Source organism: Peromyscus maniculatus, chromosome 1, assembly GCF_049852395.1.
Source record: "Peromyscus maniculatus bairdii isolate BWxNUB_F1_BW_parent chromosome 1, HU_Pman_BW_mat_3.1, whole genome shotgun sequence".
Taxonomy (NCBI): domain Eukaryota; kingdom Metazoa; phylum Chordata; class Mammalia; order Rodentia; family Cricetidae; genus Peromyscus; species Peromyscus maniculatus.
Genome location: NC_134852.1, coordinates 110,622,437 through 110,642,936, shown reverse-complemented (window position 1 = coordinate 110,642,936; position 20,500 = coordinate 110,622,437). Strand labels below are relative to the sequence as shown.

Below are 20,500 nucleotides of genomic sequence, written 5' to 3'. Positions count from 1 at the left end.
GTTGGAGAACTGAAGAGGGTTTTGACATCAGACATGGAGTTTGGAGTTTGCCCAGCTGGTTTTCAGTCTTGCTTTGGTCCAGTATTTCCTTATTCTGTTCCCTCTCCTCCACTTTGGAATGGTAGTGTATATCCTGTGCCATTGTATGTTGGAAGTATGTGATCTGCTTTTTCATTTTGATTTTACAGGGGATTACAATTAAGAAATTGCATGAGTCCCAGAAGAGACTTTGAATTTTGGACTTTTAAACAACGTTGAGACTATTGTAGACTATGGAGACTTTTGAAGTTGGACTAAATGCATTTTGCATTATGATACAGCTATAAGCCTATGGGGGCCAGGAAGTGGAATGTTACCATTGAATGAAAATGGCTCCATAGACATAATTCTTTATTGATTCTTTGGGAGTTTCACATCATGCACCCCAGTCCTGCTCACCTCCCAGTCCCTCCATGCCCTCCCCTCACCCCTACAGCATGACCCCCCAAAATTAATTTAAAGCAAAACAAACAACTACCTCATTCCCCTGTCTTTCTAACGCCTCTTCATTTATCCTAGTGGCATTGGGAGCTGTGGTGTGTCACACAGTATACCTTTTTGTCCAATCAACCCCACCCACATATGTTCATTGCAGTGAGTCACTGGTCTGGTTCAAGGCTTCTGGCACACTACCATCACTGGGCTCTCACGGAAACTCCTCTCGGACATCCCGCTGTTGGCCGGAGTCATGGAGATCCTGCAGTTATTGTTCCGTGGAACCAGTTCTTCCACGAACTCCAGTGGGTCACAGATGTAGGGGATGTTAGTGTGGGCCAAACCAAGGCCCAGAGTGTGGGTCTAGGTGGTAGCTGAGCTGGTTGGTCTAGGCCACTGGGACCGCCCCCTTCAGGCAAGGGGCAGAGCTGAGCTGAGCCATCTTTATAGCCCTTTCAAAATACATTTAGAAGTCTCACTTTTGAGAAACAAGGTCTCTCTGTGTATCCATGGGTGTCCTGGAACTTAATATGTATACCAGGCTGTCCTCAAACTCATAGAAATCTGTCTGCCTCTGGCTCTGAATGCTGGAATTAAATATGTGTGCCACCACGCCCAGTTCACTGACCCTTTCTATAATTAAGAACCTACTTGTTTATCTCAGGCTTTTAAAAAATGCAGATATTTGTCAAATGACATGTATTATATAGTTAATATTAACCTAAGCTGAAAGAAAATATTGCAGAGTCAACTGCCCGACTTCAAATCCTGCTTTTGCTACTTACTAATATGTGAATTTAGGCAAGCTACCGAATCTTTGTATAGCTCAGTTTCTTGGTCTTTAAAATGGATACCATAGTCTCTAGTTTACCCGTATTGTGAAATACTGTTGGCACATGGAAATCCATATATAAGTATCAATTATTCTTATTAGAATTAAAAGTAATGAGTTGTTCCAAGTTGATGCAACTCCCCCCCCCACCGCCCCCGGTAAGAAAGGAAAGACTTTCAGAAGTTGTAGTTGGAAACGGGAGAGCTAGTGCTGTGTAGACCAGGTGAATAGCCTCTCCCTTAGAACAATGATGTTGAGCATCTTTCCTTGTGTTTCTTGTGTTCTGTATGTTACATTAGATGTTATATCTGTGCAATTTTTTTTTGCCAGTTTTCAAATTTTTCTTAATCTTGTAAGATTTTTGTATAGTCTAGACTTCATTCTTTCCGTGGGTATATACTCTGGATCATAAGCTCTGGCTATAGGCCGTTTTCTTAATTAGTGATTGATGAGGGAGGGTCCAGTCCATTGTGGGTGGTGCTATCCCTGGGCTACTATCCTGGGTTCTATACGAAAGCAGGCCGAGCAAGTCATGAAGAGCAGTTCAGCAAGCAGCACTCCTCCATGGTCTCTGCATCAGCTCCTGCCTCCAGGTTCCTGCCCTGCATGAGTTCCTGCTCTCACTGCTTTTGATGAGAACTGTTACATGGAACTGCGAGGGAAATGAACCCTTTCCCTCCCAAGCTGCCTTTGCTCATGATGGTTCATCACAGCAATAGTAACCTAACTAAGACAACCAATATATTGATATTTTTCAAAGTATAAAAACAGAATAAAAAACAAACCCACAAACCTTACTCTTCAAATCTGTTACTAAAGAAATAAAAAGGCAAAACAAAGATTAGGAGAAAATATTCTCAGAACGTGTATCTAACAGTGAATTTGTATACAGTGAAATATAGCAGAAATTCTTGTACGTGCTAATAATATAATAAGTAAATAAGTAAAAGTATAAAAAGGCAAAAGGTTTGAAGAGATATTTCACAAAAGAGCATAGCCTATTAAGGACATGAAAAGACAGCGTATTTAGCCATCAGGGAAATACTAATTAAAACCGCAGAGACAGCACTTTACATCCTCTCCCAAGGCTGAAAAGACAAAATGTAAGAAAGAATGTGAGCATCAGGAACAGCTGGAACTTCGTGCCTTGCAGGTAGAGCTTTACAGTGAAGTACCCATCATGGAAAGCATTTACTCAGTAGCTTACATATTTCAACCTGCACTTTCTAGTATTTGAGTAGAATTTAAAAGTGAGGTATGTTCGTGCAGTGAAATAGGTCTTACTAATATAAAGGAATATCTAATAAACTCAGTTATATGAATAAGTCTCAAAAAGAAACTGAATGAACAACTGACATAGAGAATTGTAGGTGTGTGTGTGTGTGTGTGTGTGTGTGTGTGTGTGTGTGTGTGTGTGTGTGTGTGTGTACACTCACAGAGGCCAGGGGGTGTTTTATTTTATGGAGCTGGACTTAGAGGCAGTTGTGAGCTGCCTGTCGGTGCTGGGAATGGCAGCAAGCTCTGCTAACAATTGCCAAGCCATCGCTTCAGCCCTAACATGATTGATTAAAAAAAAAAATCAGTCATGGTGGTGCATGCTTTTAAATCCCTGTGCTCAGAAGCAGAGACAGGGGTTCTTTGTGAGTTCAAGTCCAGTCTGGTCCACATAGTGAGTTCCAGGCCACTCAGAGTTGCACAGTGAGACTCTGTCTCAAAAAAAAAAAAAAAAAGGGTCAGTTGAAAGTGGATTCTCAAGACCTTATGGTATGTGAAACTGCTTAAATGAAACAGAAAAAGCACTTTCCATGCAATTAAGACTATAAAGACAGAGGATTACTTGAAGGCAGCACAGTCCGTAAACATGGTCCTTGCATCTGCTAATTATTTGGTGAGGGCTTTCCCCTGTGTTGTGACATGACAGAGGCAGTTGCATAGTTTGATGGCTCGAGTGAGATGTCCCCTTAGTCATTTGAATGGTTGGTGGCACTGTTTGGGGAAGCTTGGGAGGCAGGGCATTGCTAGGAGTATGTCCCTGGGGTGAGGATCTGAGGTTTAAAAGCCCCATGCCTTTCCTATTGCTCTACTTCCTGATGGTTTAAGATGTGAGCTCAGTTTCCATCTCCAGCTGTCATGCCTCCTCTCTGCCATCATGGACCCCCACTCTAACCACAGCCCCCAAAAAACTCTTCTTAAGTTGCTTTGGTCATGGTGTTTTATCACAGAATAGTAACTAATACACATGTTAAGACAGCAAGTGTGCTAGCAGAGCACATCTCTCTTCTCATTACGAAGTCACTAATGTGATCAGAAGGACCCTGCCCTCGTGACTGCATCAAATCCTAATCTCTCAGAGCCATGTCTTCAAATACCATTACCATGCAAATATGAGGGTTACATTTCTAACACATGGACTTTGGTGAATACATCTAAGCTGAAACACACAGACATATATGTGTGTATATTTTATCCTGACAGTCCTCATATCCAAAGAATATATATAACTCTTACTAGCAGGGCAGAGATGTGAATATCCATGCCAAGAAGAGGATGTTCAAGTAGTGAGCTTAGGAAAGGTGCTCTGCAGGGTTGTTATCAGAGGAGATAATGCAGATTAGAGTCAGAATGCAGTACCAACCCACAGGATGGCAAAAATAGAGTACTGAGTGCTGGAGAATCTGGGAGCGACTGTTGGCCTCCTACACTGAGGGGCTGCAGGTGGGAGTGTAGTTTGATAACTAACTTGAAAAGCTGGCAGCATGCCCATATCTTATGACTCACAGTTTCTCCAGATACTATTTTGTGGTATGCACATACCTAATCATTCTTGAAATCAGCTTATTTCTATTTTTTTTTTTTTTATTTATTTATTTTTTTTTTTTTGGTTTTTCGAGACAGGGTTTCTCTGTGTAGCTTTGCGCCTTTCCTGGAACTCACTTGGTAGCCCAGGCTGGCCTCGAACTCACAGAGATCCGCCTGGCTCTGCCTCCCGAGTGCTGGGATTAAAGGCGTGCGCCACCACCGCCCGGCTGAAATCAGCTTATTTCTAAATAGCCACAGACTAGAATGTCTCCAGATATTTATGAATAATAGAATGGTTAAATTGTTTTAAAATCAAACAATAGAATACAAAAAACAAAATGAGAAGGAACACAGATAAGTTTCACAGAGTGATCAGTGAAGGATGACAGTCAAAAAGCATAAAACTCCATGTATGTGAAATTCAAAACTAGGCCAAGTGTAGTGGCACATGCCTGTACTCATAGCATTTGAGAAACTGAGGTAGTAGCCTGGAGAGTTAAAGACCAGCTTGGGCTCTAAAGTGAGATTCTGCCCCTACCACACCACACATCCCCCCCCCCCCCAAAGCAAGTAGATAAAATGATTTTTAATAGAACCAAACAGGGCTGGCAAAAAAAAAAAAGTCAATGAAATGATTCCTAATGATACTTTGCTATACTCATAGATCAGTGCCTAGCCTGATTGTCATCAGAGAGGCATCATCTAGCAACTGATGGAAGCAGATTTAGAGACCCACACCCACAGCCAAACATTAGGTGGAGCCAACCCCACAGGAGAGGCAAGGGGAAAGATTATAGGAACCAGAGGGGTTGAGGGTACCAAAAGAACATGGTCCTCAGAATCAACTAAGCAGGGCTCAAAGAGGCTCACAGAGACTGAAGTGACAGTCATGGACTCTGTATGGGTCTGAGCTAGGTCTGCTGCATAGATGTTCTGGTTGTGTAGCTTGTTTTCTTGTTGGACTCCAGGAATAGGGGGTGTCTCTGATTCTTCTGCCTGCTCTTGGGACCCTTTTCCTCCTACTTGGTTGCCTCATCCAGCCTTGATATGTCTGGTCTTATTGTAATTTATGCCATTTTGGGGTTGATATACCTGCTCTTTTTTGAAGGGAAATGGAGGAGGAGTGGATCTGGGGAGAGAGGAGGAGGTGTGGGGGGAGGGGGAGCGATGCTGGGAGGAGTGGAGGGAGGGAAACTGCTGTCGGGATGTAATACTTGAGAGAATTTAAAAAAAAAAAAAGGTTTTTGTTGTTATTTTAAAGAAACCCAGATTGTTGTTACTTTGGGATAAGGAATTGATCCAGGGAACAGCTACAGGTTGGAGTTCCCACAACCCACTTCTTAAGTACAGCTAGTTTACTAGAATGCTTCCTGAAACTCAGGGAACCTCCTGTGTTCACCTATTCGACACAAAGTTCTACCCACACATACAAATGAAGATATGAGCGGGGCAAGTCCTGTGGAGACAGTCTGTCGCTTCGGCATGGTCTCTAGATGCACCATCCTCTGTGTGCTCCCCAAAGCTGTTAGGTCCTTCCGTGGAGTCTTAGAGGTGTGAGTGAAACATGGGAAGCTGTACAGATGTCGTGGACACTGAGGCTGAGGTCTTAGCTCAGCACCTGGCACACAATTAGCAAATAACAATTACTATAATGCTAAAACCTGATCACTTTGGGGCCATTCTTTGCCTCTGTATCCCCTGAAAAGTAAAGTGCCCATCAGTGTGGCTGTTGTCAGTTGCTAAACAAGAGTCTCTGAGATGGTAGAAGACATGAATTCTTTCTTCCCTGTGGCTGGGAGCACTGACATCAGTTTTGTTTCCTGTTTGTGGATTTGCTCTTCTTCCTGTATTGTCTCATTTGAAGTGGATAGAGCTGGGAGTCCATCTCATTTGAATCTCCTCCTTGCATAACGTTGTGTGTGGTATTTTCTGCTTATAGACAACCACTTAAAGCAGGTTCAGTGTCTTAGAGACTAATTTAGGCTTACAGGAATCAGACACATAGAAATCATAAAAATAAGGCTAAGCAGGCACTGTGGGCTATTATTATTATTATTATTATTATTATTTAAACATAGACACAGCATCCTATCAAAAGTATGTTTTTAACCAGGCGTGATGGTGCAAGTGTGTAATGCCAGCTCTTAGGAAGCCAAGGGAGGAGCATCCTGAGCTCAAAGCTAGCCTGGGCTACATAGTGAAACCTTTTGTCATAAAACAGGGGCCAGTGTGATGACTCAGGGAGTACAGACACCTGCTGCCAAGCCTGAGCCCTTGAGGACGATCCCTGGACCCACCTGGTAGAAGGAGAGAGGAGACTCCTACAAGTTGTCCTCAACCACATGGGCACCATGGCTTGCTCGCATCCTCCTGCTTGTCTGTGCAAATGTTCACACAAAATAAATAATGCATTAATTAAAAATAAAACAACACCCTTCCTGAAACTATCCTTTTTTCCTTAGCTTTATCTTTTTACAAGAAATGAAAACTATAACTATCTTATCAGTGCTTGGAATATGTTATCTCATTTAAATTTATTAAAACATTGAGCAATAAAAATGAAATGAAAGTAGAAAGGACTGCTTGATACACTGTAAGAGCACAGTAAGATCCTCTGATAACTATTTAAAATACTTACAGTCATAGTTTTCTTAGAGGAAGGCACAGGGGCCTCTTTTCTGAGCTAAATAAGTGATGAACCATTTACCTAAGATTGCCCAGGTTTTTATTCAAGTCCTCTTCTAGTTGCATAAGGCAGCGCTGTCTTTCCCAAATGAGAAGCATATATCTATGCCTTAGATTTCTTTGTAGGTTTTGTGTCTTCGTTGACCTATGTTGTGACTGTAGGATATGAACATAAAATGCAGGATGTTGGAACTGGGAGAAGTCATTGTTGTTGCTAATAAGACCCAGCCAGCTCCTCACATGCTCTTCTCCTGGCCCAGTACAATTATATGTAACTGATGGGGTAAGAATTTTAGGTTGAAGTTTTGTTTTTTCCTGTGTGAATAGACCTATAGATACAGCTAGCTTTTTTGGTTTGTGTTGCTTCAGAATGCGGAGTAGCGCAGAGACTGAACTGACAACAAGGGAGCCTGCATGGGACTGACCCAGGCAGTCTGCATACATGTGACAGTGTGCAGCTTGGTCTTCTGGGGGACCCCTACCAGCAGGAACAGAGGTGTTCTCTCACTGTTTTGCTGGCTTCTGGGACATGTTCCTCATACTGGATCACTTTTCCCAGCCTTAATATGAGGGGAGATGCCTAGTCTTTTTTTTTTTTTTTTTTTTTTTTTGTTTTTCGAGACAGGGTTTCTCTGTGTAGCTTTGCGCCTTTCCTGGAGCTCACTTGGTAGCCCAGGCTGGAGATGCCTAGTCTTAATGCATCTTGATATGCCATATTTTGTTGATATCCATGGGAGGCCTGCCTTTTCTGAAGGGAAATGGAGGGGGTGGGGGGGGTGAGGAGGGACTTGGAGGAGAGAAGGGAGGAGAAATTGCAGTCTGCATGTAAAAATAATAATAATAATAATAAATCATTTAAAAACCATAACCTCAGCTGGGCGGTGATGGCGCACGCCTTTAATCCCAGCACTTGGGAGGTAGAGGCAGGTGATCTCTGTGAGTTCAAGGCCAGCCTGGGCTACAGAGTGAGTTCCAGGAAAGGCTCAAAGCTACACAGAGAAACTGTCTTGAAAAAAAAAAAAACCAATAAATAAATAAATAAATAAATAAATAAATAAATAAATAAAATTTAAAAAATCATAATCTCATCTTAGCCTATATATACACACAATTGTTCATATTATATTTACTTATATACAAAGTTTATTGGGAAAATTAAGAATGCAGAGCAATTCTGTCTTACTCTGTGAAGTATGTTAGGTAGAGCCAAGTAAAAGCAGATTTATGTAAAAATTGGGGTGGCCATGTCTAATGAGAGTCACCCTGGAGGATGCCACTTGTCTAGTCTAAAGAGGTTTTTAAGTCTGAGATTTCTTTAAATTCCACTGTCTGTATGATTTGTATTTTTCAGCTGAGAGAAGAGAAGTTACAAGAAGAAAAAACTTGTGAAGATCAGATCCACAAGATACTGCAGGAGGATTCAGAAATGGGGAAAAGGAAAACAGATGAACAGAAAAAAAGAGATGAGCCAGTAGTAGTGTTGAAAACAAGTCTGGAGCAGGTTAGTGGTCACCTTCTGAATGCACATCTGCTTCAGTCCAGCAGTTCAGCCAGGGATGTGGGTCTGAGAGCTTTGGCGCCAGAAATACCCATTGCCTGTGTAGCCTAAGAGTAGGGAAGTGCTTTTTGTCCAGATCGTGATGGAGGAAGTAATTTTGAATGGGTCAGTGGAACCTGTGGCAACCTGGGATAGTGTGCTACATGTGTTATAAATTATTATGCTGCTCCCCCCCAGGGTATCCTATGCATGCAGGGAACCATGCTGGCATGTTGGGCAGATGCAGTGGCAGGCTGGCATGTGACCCACTCTATGCAGGCATGGCAGGTGGACATTCACATCCCAGAGGCTGCATCCCCATGGAGAGTTTATTATAATAGAGTGGTGAAGAGGCGGAGAGACAGAGAGAGGGAGAGGAAGAGGGGAGTCCAGGGGTGCATACCTCGTGGGAGGAGAGAGAGAGAGAGAGAGGTTTTTCCTTAAAAAGAGACTTTTACATCAGGACACAGGGTGGCACCAAGGGGTGGGACCAGAATATTAACAACATGTGATAAGGTTTGTGTGTATACCATCAAATTGATGTATGTGCTGGTTGTTTACATTAAACTTTAAATATCTTAGTATCCTCAGTTAGATTTCTTTAAAGCTGTATTTTACTTTCATTTATCCTCTATAATTCCTTACGCAGAACAATGCTTAGATATAAGTATGTCCTCAGCCGGGCCTGGTCATACACACCTTTAATCCCATCACTCCAGAGGAAGAGGCAGGTGGATCTCTGTGATTTCAAGGCTAGTCTGGACTACAAATCTCGAGTTCCAGGACAACCAGGGTGGTTATGCAGAGAAACCCTGTCTTGAAAAACAAAAAAACAAACAAACAAAAAAATCTGTCCTCAGTATTAGATGAGCAGTCTAAGCTTAACCAATTAGGCACATGATTGGGCCCAATCTTGCTTGAATGTTTTCATTACTATTTTCCATTGCTCATTTGTGTGTGTGTAAGCACATGCATACCCTTGCACACATGTGGTGGTCAAAAGACAAACTGTAAGAATCAGTTCTCTTTCCATCATGTGTATCCTGGGGATTAAACTCAAATGATGATGTACCTTCAGCCATCAACCTGTCTCACTGGACCAAAAAAGTACTTTTTGAAAACGTAATTATATTCATAGGAAAAATGACAGTTTAATATCAATTCTAGTTACAATGGTTTGAACATCTACTGATTGCTGTATATATTTTGAGTCAGATCTTTTAAGTATTTTTATATAGCCTTGTTAAATTTTCAGGTACTTTTTTAATGGTTTGAAATTAATGAAGCCTTAACATGTATGAAGATAGGCAACATAAAAGAGGAGGAAAGAGCAGGGCTGGAGAGATTGCTGGTCCTGCAGAGGACCTCAGTTCGATTCCCAGCACCCACATGGTGGCTCACAGCATCCTGTAACTCCAGGGGATCTGATACCCTTTTCTGACTTTCATGGGGACCAGTCATGCATGTGGGGGACATGCAGGCCAAATATTCATACAATAAAAATAAATAAGAACAGACATCCACACACATTGCCGGGGGTGTGGTGGGGTGGAGAAAGACTAGGAGAACAGCTCTCCACAGCCAGCATTACCACTCACTGTACTCGGGCCAGGTTTCTTCCTGTCCAGCTGCGGGCTTAGTTTGTATAAAGGCATTTTTCCTGAGCTTCAGAAATAGACATTTTTTAAGCTGTCTTGGGTCATTGTATTTGCTGACTGCATATGCAGATGACATATGATTCTGGTTGTAGTCTTAATTGTCATTAATTATTATTAAAAGTATCCACTTGGAAACAGACCATGGTGACACACATCTGTAACAGCAGCACTTGGTAGGTTGAGGCAGGACAGTTACAGTTAAGCTATCCTGAGCTCTGTAGTGAGTTTTAGGCCTGCCTGGGCAATATATGTAGCAAGGCTCTTTCTCAAAACAATAAGAATAAAACAAAGGCACTTGAATTTACAAATTTTCAATTCTGTACAAGATTCCGTTTAACAAGCATAAAATGCTGTGCACTCTCAATGACATGCACCCAGGAACCTCGAAGGGCTGAAGGCTGCTGCTAGTGAGATTGCCTGCGCATGGCTTAGGAGGTGGCAATAGGACGGACGGACGGACGGACGGACAGACGGACAGACGCCTGCTGGTGTCACCGCGGCCCCAGCTGTGCACTGTGGTCTTGGAAGGCTGCAGCTTTGCCTCTTTCCAATCGTAATGGCCTCAGGCGAACAGTCTGAAAGCCCCCAAATCCTGAGACAGATGGCCCTTCCACAGAAGGAGCCTGCAGGTCCAGATCTCCTCCAGGAACTGTTCTCTGCTACTGGTTTCATGTCACGACTGGGAGTCATAATTACTTTGCTTTGGGCACTACCATGAAGTAGAAAGCAGTTACACCAGTGCAGTTCACGTCTTTAGAGGAATCAGAAAATACAGATCTTCAGATTCCCTTATTGGTAATAGCCAGGTTCACAACATTGTCAACACAAAGCACAGTGAGTAAAGTCTAACCTGTTTTGGATTTTTATGATCCTGCCCTTTTCTACCCTCCTAGTTCCTTTTACATTTTTGAGAACTTTTACATGTCTTTAATAGTTTTTAGACTGATGTAGGCTTGTGCTCTCAACTGCTTTAGAGACTGAAGTTGGAAGATTGCAGTGTCATGGTCTGATTGGACCTCAGAGTTCTGGGCAACTCAGTGAGACTGTTGAAAATAAAAATCCCAACAAGGGCTGGACAGTGGAGTGGAGGAGCACTTGACTGGATGGTGGAGTAGAGGAGCACTTGACTGGATGGTGGAGTAGAGGAGCACTTGACTGGACGGTAGAGTGGAGGCGCACTTGACTGGATGGTGGAGTGGAGGAGCACTTGACTGGCATGTGCACAGCCCTGGATTCAGGCCCCTGAACCAGGGAAAAAGCAAGTGTTTGGTGTTGAACAATTTCATTATATTAAAATTGGGACCCAAGAGAATCTGAAATTGACTCTTTGTATTAGGGTGTGTCCCGAGGAGACGAGTCGTTACACTCTCCCACCACCAAACCTCAGTGGCTCTCCGTTTCTTTGAGAACAGCACCCAGGTCCTTCCTTACCATGATCCTAGCTAGTCTTTCCACCCTTGAGTATGCTCCAAGACTCCTGGGAGCAGAATGGTTTGCTGCCAACATCTACACTCTGCTTTCCCTCCTAGGTACATTTTCAACAGCTTGCTGTTTGTTTCTCTGTCCAGTCAAAAAGCTGTCACCTTTAAACTGGCAGAGATTGCTCACTTCATTCATCTTCCCGTTCTCACTCCACCCTTCAGATTTGTGACTTTTACAAGATTCCATGCTCCCACTATAGATTTTTTTAAATTTATTTTTTTTTTATTTGCATTGGTATTTTGCTACATGTGTGTCTGTGTGAGGGTGGCAGATCTTGGAGTTACAGACAGTTGTGAACTGCCGTGTGGGTGCTGGGAATTGAACCCGGGTTCTCTGGAAGAGCAGTCAGCTCTCTTATCCACTGAACCATCTCTCCAGCCCCTCATTATAGATTTTTATGTTTGTTTCTGTATGAGATTGTTGACATGTGTCTCACCCAATTAAAAACCTCCTACAATTCCTTGGCCCTCACAAGTTTCTGATGCATGCTCATGAAATTATTAAACTCAGAGCATATTCTTTCTAAGAAAGAAGGAGAGATTATCTATTATTTTTTATAATGGAAATAAAATGTTTGATTTGTTGTTTTTTTATGGTACCATTACTTCAATAATGATGTGAATTGTTGGAAAACAGAACAGTTATATTGAGGATTATAAATCAGAAGTGAAAGATTAATTATCCTACAATGTAGAAGTCACCCCTATAGGCATTTTGGTAATTATCCTAATCTGCCCTGTGTTCTAAGTGCAATTAGTATTTTCAGAAAGCATTTGTAATCAGATTGGAACTCAGAAAAGTGACTTAGAGACTGAACTTTGAAACTATAGCTCTGATGGTTCTGATGGGAACCCCGATCTTCTCTCCTCTGTCTCCTTGCCAGTGTCCTGCACGTCTCTCAGATTCAGAGAATGAAGAGCCTTCTCGGGGCCAAATGATCCAGACTCATCGATCGGCCTTTGTTTCCAAGAACAGCTCCTACTCCTTAGCCTTCCTGGCAGGGTAAGAGACTGGCAGCTGAATTCGGAGTTCCTTCATTTGAGGGATGACAGGGGCTGCTGACAAGTAGAAGGAGTAAGAAGAGGTGGGAACTGAATTTTCAAATGTAGATTACAGCCAGGCAATGGTGGCACATGCCTTTAATCCTGATACTTTGGAGGCAGAAGCAGGTGGATCTCTGTGAGTTTGAGGCCAGCCTGGGCTACAGAGTGAGATCCAGGACAGCCAGACAGCCAGGGCTACAGAGAAACCCTGTCTTGAAAACACCATTAAAAAAGTGTTACAAAGAAGGGGCTTGTGTGTGTGTGTGTGTGTGTCTGTGTGTGTGTGTGTGTGTGTGTGTGTGTGTGTGTGTGTGTGTGTGTGTGTGTGTGTGTTAACTCCCAGTGATGTTCCTCAGGAGCCATCTCCCTTAGTTTTGGAGACAGGGCTCCCGATTGGCCTGCAGCTGGCCAAGCAGGCCAGAGGCTGCCCAGTGAGCCGAGGACCCGCTTGTCCCCACCTTCCTAGCATTAGGATTACAAGTGGTCTTTGAAACCAAACTCACTCTTCTCAGCCCTCCTGCACTTTCATAGAAACGTCATATTTACCCATTTCTGGCATCCTCTTTCTGGATGGATTCTGTTCATTTCATAGCTGCAAAGTGTGACCCTTTCTCCTGTGGAAATGAGTTTTCTTCTGTTTGACAGTATCTGTAGACTTTCCCTCTGGACTTTAAAACTCTTAGAAGGGGTGAGGCCTGTGTTGAGTTTCTTTTCCTTGCCTAGATCTAACATGGATTTCAGGAAGTTTTTAAAAACCCTGGTCAAGGAATTTCTGGATCCTTTAGCCTTTGCAAGTCCTGGGGAGAAAAAGAAAGCAAGCTTGGATGGTTGCTGGATCCTGGAGGACTAATGAAGAGCGGGCAGATGGGCACTCACTCGTTTGTTTAGTAGACATTTTGAAAGTGGCTGCTCCATGCTGGGCTCTGTTTTAATATAGGGACATGCAGCACAGTCTTGACCCCATTTTGTTGTCTTTTTTCCTTAAAGCTGGCCTTAGTCATCCTTCCTGCTAGGGCTCATGTTTTCTTTCCTGCCAGCACGATGTAGTTAGTAGCTCTCTTTTTTGCTGCCTCTCTGGACACACATGGACTCTTCTTTCCTGGAGAAGTCATTGGTCTCTGTGTAACCAGGACAAGCTACCAAATTTAATGACTTTGTCAGAGGTTCTGTCCTGGAAGGTCTCTGATGAAATCAAGTCTGTTCCTGAAACCGTTGTGTATGTTCTTCTGGAGCAGTTTGGTGGCCTTTGTAAAAGTGTTTCCCTCTTAGGTGTCGTCCCAGGAGTAACAGTCACTCCTGTGGGGCCTTCCCTGGGTGTTTATTTGCTGTGTGATGTTTGTGGAACGGCCATTTGTCTTAGACGGTTAGCGTAGTTGATAGACTCAGAACCCAGTAAGTGGGTAAGCCTGTGACACACATGCACTGATGAAGATAGACTCACTGTGTCTGAGCAGAAGTACAATGTCCTTCCAGCACTGTACATCAGAGTACTTGTCACTTCCTGATTACTATACCCAGTCATAGTTACAGCTTAATGATTATAAAACAGGAAGAAAAAAATAAAATCATGTTTCCCAATAAAGCCAGAAATCACAATTAATGTTATAATGTGAAATAACTTTAAAAAGAAATTAATGTTACTGTACCAAAGGGACGTTGCCTCTGTTGGAGTCCATGCTGAATGGGTGAATTGCTTCTCACCAGCTTTGCCTCTATCCTTATGCTGACATAAGTCAAGAAAGAGAGCCTGCAGATTAATATGCCAGTACATAAAGGCCTTAAAAGTGACTCTCTCTTGGTCAGAACGCACAAGCATAGAGAAGTGTGCTGTAGAATGTCTCTCCATAGCTTCTGCCCTGTCTCCTAGCCCACCCTTGCCATGGACCAGTTAATATGCAAACACTGACTCTAGACTTCGTTAGCTCACATTAAGGTCAGTATTATGTAACCTGGATCTTAGGGCTCATCTTACAAATATTCAAGTCAGGCAAGGTTCCATTATTAGTTTAGTTTTTGAGACAGTTAATTGGATATTATATGTGCATGGCCAACCCAAAAAGAAGCATCAATTGGAACCTGGCTCCCATAGCTGTCATGTCCAAGTCCAAGTCTCCTGTGGAACCTAAGCAGCTTCGTGAGTCCCAACAGGGGCCTTCCTGAGATAGCCAAACACTCAATTCTTCAAGGGCTGTGGGTTGGTCACCTAAACTGCTGTAAAAGAGGTGTATGCAGACATGCCTGTGAGGCCTCACAAGGAGGAGGATGGAAGAGCAGATCTACAGAAGGTGACCTCAGAAGATGAGGCACCCATTTCACTGTGGAAGGTTTTTTTCAGGAGCATTAAAGAAGATACTGGAGAAACATTATCTTAGTCCGTGTTCTATCGCTGTGAAGAGACACCATGACTATGGCAACTCTTATGGAAGAAAACGTTACATTGGAGGCTTGCTTACAAGTTTCAGAGGTTCAGTCTATTATCCTCATGGCAGGAAGCATGGCAGCATGCAGGCAGGTGCTAGAGCAGTAGCTGAGAGTATATCCTGATCCGAGAGAGAGAGAGAGGAGAGAGAGAGAGAGAGAGAGAGAGAGAGAGAGAGAGAGAGAGAGAGAGAGAGAGAGAGAGAGAGAGAGAGAGACTGGGCCTGGTGTCGGCTTTGAGATTTCAAAGCCCACCCCCAGTGACACACTTCCTCCAACAAGTCCACACCTCCTAATCCTTTAAAAAGAATGCTACTCCCTGATGACGAAGCATTCAAATGTAAGAGCTTGTGGAGGCCGTTCAAACCACCACAAACATGCTCTGACCGATTGTTTGGCACATCCTGGGAACTCTGAAGTGACTGATGTCATGGCTCACTGTGGCAGCATCCAGAAGAGGAGCTTTGCTTATGTAGCCTTTGATGGCCATGACTACATAGGTATGATGGTCCAGAAATACTGTCTGTTGGTCACAGCTGTGATGTAAGGAAAGCCCTGTTGAAGTAAGGCATGGCTCAAAAGGCCTGAGATAGCCCTGAATACTTGGTTGGTGGTCATGGAGGCAAGCTTGGTGGTGGTGACAACTTTGGTTGTGGAGGAAGCATCAATAGTTCCAGAAACTGTGGTGTCAGTTATGATGGAGGATACTGTGGCAGTAGGTCTTATATGATATTAGAGGGACCAGCCTTAATATTATACATCCCAGGGGCTCAGGAGAGAGAACTACGAACAGCGAGGACTATTTTCTGGAAAATCGAGTCTCAGCACACCGAGCTCTATAGTCCATTCGCTTTAATTCATCTGGAATAACATCCTATCTACACAGCTACAGTTCTGTTCTCGTGCCTTGCTCCTTTCTTGCCTTGATTTCTCTCTATATTTATCTACTGCTTCCTCTATGTTCTATCTTACTTCTCTCGTCTTAATTCTGCCTCATTTAGGTCCTTTTCATCTCGTTCTTACCCAGCTAGTACTTCCCCATTTGACTCTTCCTCATCTTCCATCTCGTCCACATGTTCTCTCTTAATCCTCCTTATCCCTCTCTGTTCTCCGTCTCTAAGTTCTCCACGTTTCTCCTAAGTCTCGCAGGAATCCAGTAATAAACCCAAGCAATAGCAGTCTCGAGCAAGGTCACCAGGCTTGAATTCTATGGGGTCATAAAGGCAGGTAAGAATTTTCCTCAGGCAGTGACCACCAGGCTTTCTTTTACAACCCAAAATGGGGGTGGTAAAAGAGGAGGTCACCTGAGTGCTAATGACCGGTTAGTATATAAAAAAGGGGATCTATGTGCTCAGTCTACATTCCTAGAAGTGGTTAGGTAAGAAGTTAGGGGTCTATTAGTAAGGCTGTATAAGAAAGGAGGGTCTCACCCTAAATTGCACAAGAAATAAAGCTATCTGCCTGACCTAGGAGACAGGTGTTGTTTCATTCAGCCTTGTATGCTTGATAGGCATTTTAGAGAAATACACTGTTAGGAGTTCTTTGGAAGCATGCAAGAAAAACATTTTAGGAACCACACACAAAAGCTAAAATATTACCAAGACTTCTTAAGCCATGGCTTGCTTGACCTTTGGAGAAGTCCTTGACTTATCCAAGTAGTAGCTTTTGTGATAGTAGCTGAATGCCATTACATTTTCCTGTGGCTTGCAGCAAGTAGGGATGTCTACAATGGATTTAGTAGTGAAAAGGCAGTTTTACAGGTAGTGGAAACTAGTGATGTGGCATTTATGATGATCAGTCTTCAGGTTTTAGAGCCTTGGAGGGAGGAAAAACCACAATAAAAAAAAGTTCCAGTGGACTCTCTTATAGAAGTAGACAATGATGCTAAAGTTTATCAAAAATATTTTCTCTGTCAGAAACTTGTTTAGGTGTCTTCATTGTATGCTTCATTACCACAAATGTAAGTTTGCTCCCTGGATCTTTCCTTCACCAGTATGGAGTTGAGGGGGAGAGATGTGAAATAGTTTTCCCAGCTACAGGCAGTAGTCATCTGTGTATCTATAATTTGAACTTGAAACTAGACTAGTAACTGTCACCTTGGCCATTATCCCTGACAAGGTGGATTCATAGCTGTAGCAGGAATCTTAAAAGTTCTTATTAATAAAATCAAACCCGAGGCGAGTTATTGGGGTCCATGCTGGTAGATCAGAGAGACAGAACAAGCCACAGCTATCTCACCTTGCCAGTTCCTCAGCTGGTCCTGTTTCCTCAGACTGGAAGCCTCTGTGTCCTCATCCCAATGAATCTCAGCTGAACTGTGTTGCTCCAAAGCCTGAAAGCTTAACCAGCCGAATGCTTAACCAGCCAAATCCTCTAGTTTCTGGTCCTCACGCCTTATATGTCTTTCTGCCTTCTACCACCACTCCCTGGGATTAAAGGCTGGCTTTCTGGGATTAAAGGTGTGTGTCACCATGCTTGGCTATTTCCACTGTGGCCTTGAACTCACAGAGATCCAGAGGGATTTCTATCTCTGGAATGCTAGGATTAAAGGTGTGAGTGCCACCATTTTCTAGCCTTTGTATCTAGTGGCTGTCTGTTCTCTGACCCCAGATAAATTTATTAGAGTACACAATATTTTGGGGAACACAATACCACCACATTTCCTCTCTTTTTGTCTAAAATTAAAAAAAGCTTATAACTAATACAAGAAAAACTATCTTCAATAAGTATATGCAATATACAGTCAAGATTACATAACAATGTCTAGTCCATTAACATTTGACAGATCTAGACAAAAAACTCCATTATATATATTAACAATGTCCAGTCCAGTAACATCTGATAAACTCAGACCAAAAAATTTTCATTACTTATCTTATTTAAAACAAGTAGTTCCTTTTTAAAAGTAGATTCCATAATCTCCCTTTTTATCTTATCATATCCATATTCTTTCTCTTTTCTTTTCAAAATAGATTCAGTAGTCTACCTTTTGTCATTTTTTATATCTTCCCCTTTTTCTTCAGTGTAGATTCAGTGATCTACCTATTTATCCTATTATTTCTTTATCTTTTTTCTCAGAGTAGATTCGATGATCTATCTCATATCTATATTCTCTTTTTCTTTTTGCTTTCTAGGGGTGAAGATATCTTTAGGGAATCTTGAAAAGAAAATTTTGGGGTTAATCATCAAGTCCTGTATCGTTTGTCCAGTCTCTGGATAATAGGAAAGTTCAGGGCTTGTTTCAAGTCCTTGTTTGAGTAGTCTGTCAGGCTGGATCATCTCAACTAGTCCTCTCAAAATTGTTCTGACCAGTTTATAGTCCAAAGTCGATTTTTCCATGGTGTTAATCGGCTTAATGGCTTTATCATAGTCCATGTGGAATCATCGTTGTAGGATCCTGTCATCTTTTTGAAGATTTCAAAGTCACTGTTAGACTTTTTTTTTTTTTTTTTTTTGCCTCCTCTGTGGTTTGGAGCAATCATAGTCTGATAAATGTCTGTCTCTCGGAACCATGAACATTCTTCCCTAGTACAGGAAATCTTCACAGCAATTTCTCCCCACCATTTGTCTTGCCAAACTTTTCCAAACTGACCTTTGCCGATTTTTTTTTTTTTTTTTTTTCAAAAGAGAAAGCTGAGAGGTCAGAGCTCAGAGCTAAAATCTCACCCTTCCGCCTGCGGTGTCCCAGCTTCCCGAATGAGGGTTCTATTTCCTGTCTGTTCATCTATTTAAAGTATTTTGTTCTGCCTTCTCATTGGTTGTAAACCCAAACACGTGACTGCCTCGTCACTGTCTGAATGTACAGCCCCCTAGGTCTTAAAGGCATATGTCTCCAATGCTGGCTATATCCCTGAACACACAGAGATCTATGGGATTTCTATCTCTGGAATGCTAGGATTAAAGGTGTGAATGCCACCATTTTCTAGCCTTTGTATCTAGGGGCTGTCTGTTCTCTGACCCCAGATAAATTTATTAAGGTACACAATATTTTGGTGAACACAATACCACCACACATAGCCTGTATTGTTAATTCCTCAGTACAGAATTAGGAATTCATGGTTTAGGTGCAGTTTCAGCTTGACTCCCTCCAGTGACGTCAGACTGTTCCAGAGAGCTGCTGTATTGAAGTTGGAAAGGTCTTCTTTCTTGCACTGGTCAGGAAAATTTTTCCTCTCATTGTCCAATTGCCTCACTAAAAGTCATGTATCTGAAATAGTAATGCTGCCTCTTTCAGCTCTAAATCCGTGGTCAAAGTGCACATTATTTATAAAGCCTTTTGTGGTGGGGTCTGAGTTAGGGTTTCTATTGCTGTGAAGAGACACCATGACCTCTTATAAAGGAAAACAGTAATTGGAGGTGCCTTAAAATTTCAGAGTTAGTCCATTATTGTCATGACAGGAAATATGGCTTTGTACAGGCAGACATGGTGCTGGAGAAGGAGCTGAGAGTTCTGCATCTTGATCTGCAGGCAGCAGCAAGAGATTATTTGCCACACTGAGCATAGCTTGAGTATATGAGACCTATCCCTGTAGTGACACACTTCCTCCAACAAAGGCCACACCTCCTAATAGTGCCACTCCCTGTGGGCCAAGCATTCAAACACATGAGTTGTGGGGCTCATTCCTATTCAAACCACCACAGGTGGCTTACATGACTGATAGTTTATGTGGTTTTTAGGAATGCAAATGAACTTAAATATTTTTCTAGGTAAAGTATTAAGCCAGATTGCTTCTAAGAAGCTGTCTTCTTAAGGTGATGTTGAAGTTTTTTGCTTGCTCCAAAATTGTGGGAGATTCTCACCTCATTTGAGTTAAGTGCTGAGTTTCTTTGTTAAAGTGCAAATATGTGTTACATAGCCACCATTTTCTCCTGTTAATACCATGTGGCCAAGAGAATAGAATGGGCAAAACCACACAGGCGCTGGAATAGAAGCCATTCTCAATGGTGGACAGGCCTTCTCTGGAGATGCAGGGTGCAAAAATAGTAAGATAACCCTCCCTCTCTCCCTCTCTCCCTCCCTCCCTCCCTCTCTTCTCTTCTAAGTTTTCTCTGAGCCAGTTCTGACATTAAAATCTTTTCTACAAAAGAGTTCATATGATGCATCCCATTAAATAGCTAATTAGGGTCAATTGAGGAAATAATTTTTGTTTGGAATCATCTACATAGTTATGTGTCTGTCTTGTTTTATTGGAAATACTTGTTCATCCAGCAAAATGAGCATGCTATAGATTTTCCAGTTTATTTCATTCTTAGTTATAACTCTTTTAATGCTATTTCTGCCTCTTATCCCATGACTGTTTTATTATGCTCTTAAATTGTATAATACTGAATTATTTGTCTGTTCCACTGGTCTCTGATTCCCTGAAGACCTTGACTGTCTCATCTGCTCTGTATTCTCGGTGCCTGGGCAGTGCCCATCAGTGTCTTGTATGTACTGCGTATGTGATGAATGCGTGGTGAGACATGTGTCAAGCAGAAGGAAAAAAGTCAGTTGTCGTGTGGTGCAGGCGGCTGCTTGCTGTTTGCATGCAGCTCCATAGTAGACTCCATCCGCATTCCATAAGCTGATAGA

The 20,500-nt window shown here is 42.4% G+C and overlaps 1 protein-coding gene across 2 annotated transcripts in view; it reads left to right on the top strand.

The window, feature by feature from the left end:
• Positions 1-20,500, top strand: part of Rnf169 (ring finger protein 169) — a 63,307-nt gene that overhangs the window by 34,920 nt on the left and 7,887 nt on the right. For both annotated transcript variants that reach the window (XM_076548179.1, XM_076548170.1), the window contains exons 3-4: positions 8,142-8,291; positions 12,351-12,469. In XM_076548179.1, coding sequence (XP_076404294.1) covers positions 8,142-8,291; positions 12,351-12,469 — 269 coding nt within the window. The remainder of the gene's footprint in view (positions 1-8,141; positions 8,292-12,350; positions 12,470-20,500) is intronic.